At 63.1% G+C, this 1,185-nt stretch overlaps 1 protein-coding gene across 1 annotated transcript; it reads left to right on the top strand.

Annotated features, from left to right (window-relative positions):
- Positions 1-438: 438 nt before the first annotated feature.
- Positions 439-1,140, top strand: PPTG_18462 (hypothetical protein; the record flags this gene model as incomplete). The annotated part of the gene is made up of 1 exon (XM_008916689.1): positions 439-1,140. A coding segment is annotated over one exon (702 nt), but the record flags the coding sequence as incomplete, so codon positions are not given.
- Positions 1,141-1,185: the final 45 nt, after the last annotated feature.

Here is a 1,185-nt window from a genome sequence, read left to right as displayed (position 1 = left end):
AAGACCGCGACAGTTTGGTGGAGAAGCAGGGTATCTTCTCGCCGGGTTATCGTGGGAACGAAAGCGGAGAAAGAGAGTAACTCGAGGTTCCTTGGCAACGGAACGCCAAGGCGAAGGAAAAGAGTAGCGAGAGCGAGACATCAGCTCTCATGGGTGGTCCGGAGAGGGACTAGGAGAGGAAGCGGAGGAGGGGCTAAGTGGATGGGCTCCCCCGCTCGAGACAGAGACACCACCTCCGGCAGAGATTCACGAAGACGAAGACGAAGAGCACGCCGAAGGGTCGGCCGAAGGTGACGCACGTAGAGGAACTCCGACTGGGAGCGGTTCAAACGAGGGTTCGAAACGAGGAACGCCGAGGAGAACCGAACCCAGAGTCGAGGGTCGCGAGGCTCGAAGGGACGGAGAGGGGACGCTCGGGTCTCCCCAAGAGCGAGAAGGATGGCTGAGTCGGTGCTAGACACACCCCGGGGCCGAGAGATGTTTAACCAGTTCCTCGCGCGGCTGGCACGCCAACCTGCGCCGAGCGAAGAACCGGCTCCGGCTAGGATGATGACGGGCGCGACGGCGGACGCCGTAACGCCGACTCCGAGGGCTCGAGAGAGGGACGCGTTCTCCTACGATGCGTCGAGGCCATCGCTACCTCTTGTGGGCGAGATGCAAGGCGAGGTACCGACAGTAACGCCAGCCGGTGCCGCGTTAAACGCGAGGGGAACGACGAGGCACACTCCTACGCGGGTGGGAGAACGCCAGGACGTGGCAAGAACACCGTATCCAGAGGGTGGCACGCTCAGGAGGCAAGGAGGAACGCCTGCGGGAGCGGCGGAGACGCCGACAAGGAGGGCCGGAACGCCGACGTCGGACTCCGCGTTACAAGAGATGTTGGTCAACACGTTTAGTCGGGCACTCCAGAGGCTGTCAGACTCGGCTGGAACGCCGACAAGAACGCCACAACCTGCGGAGGCGAGGCCTGTGTCACGCCCTGTGCCAGCATCCTCGGGGAACGCTTTCGTCGATCAGACTCGACCGGTTAGTACGCCGATGCTCGGGTACCAAGGTTCGATGGCTCCCAGGATGGCGCTACCGGCGCCGGCCTCGACGCCTGTGGGGATGCCGATGGCTGCGATTCCGTCCTATGGTGGCGTGACCATACAGGCGCCGAGTACCAGCAGGAACGATGGAGGGGAC

The sequence above is a fragment of the Phytophthora parasitica genome (genome assembly GCF_000247585.1).
Source record: "Phytophthora parasitica INRA-310 unplaced genomic scaffold supercont2.88, whole genome shotgun sequence".
Lineage (NCBI taxonomy): Eukaryota > Oomycota > Peronosporomycetes > Peronosporales > Peronosporaceae > Phytophthora > Phytophthora nicotianae.
Note: the sequence above shows the minus strand (reverse complement) of the source record. Positions and strands in the feature narration are given on the sequence as shown.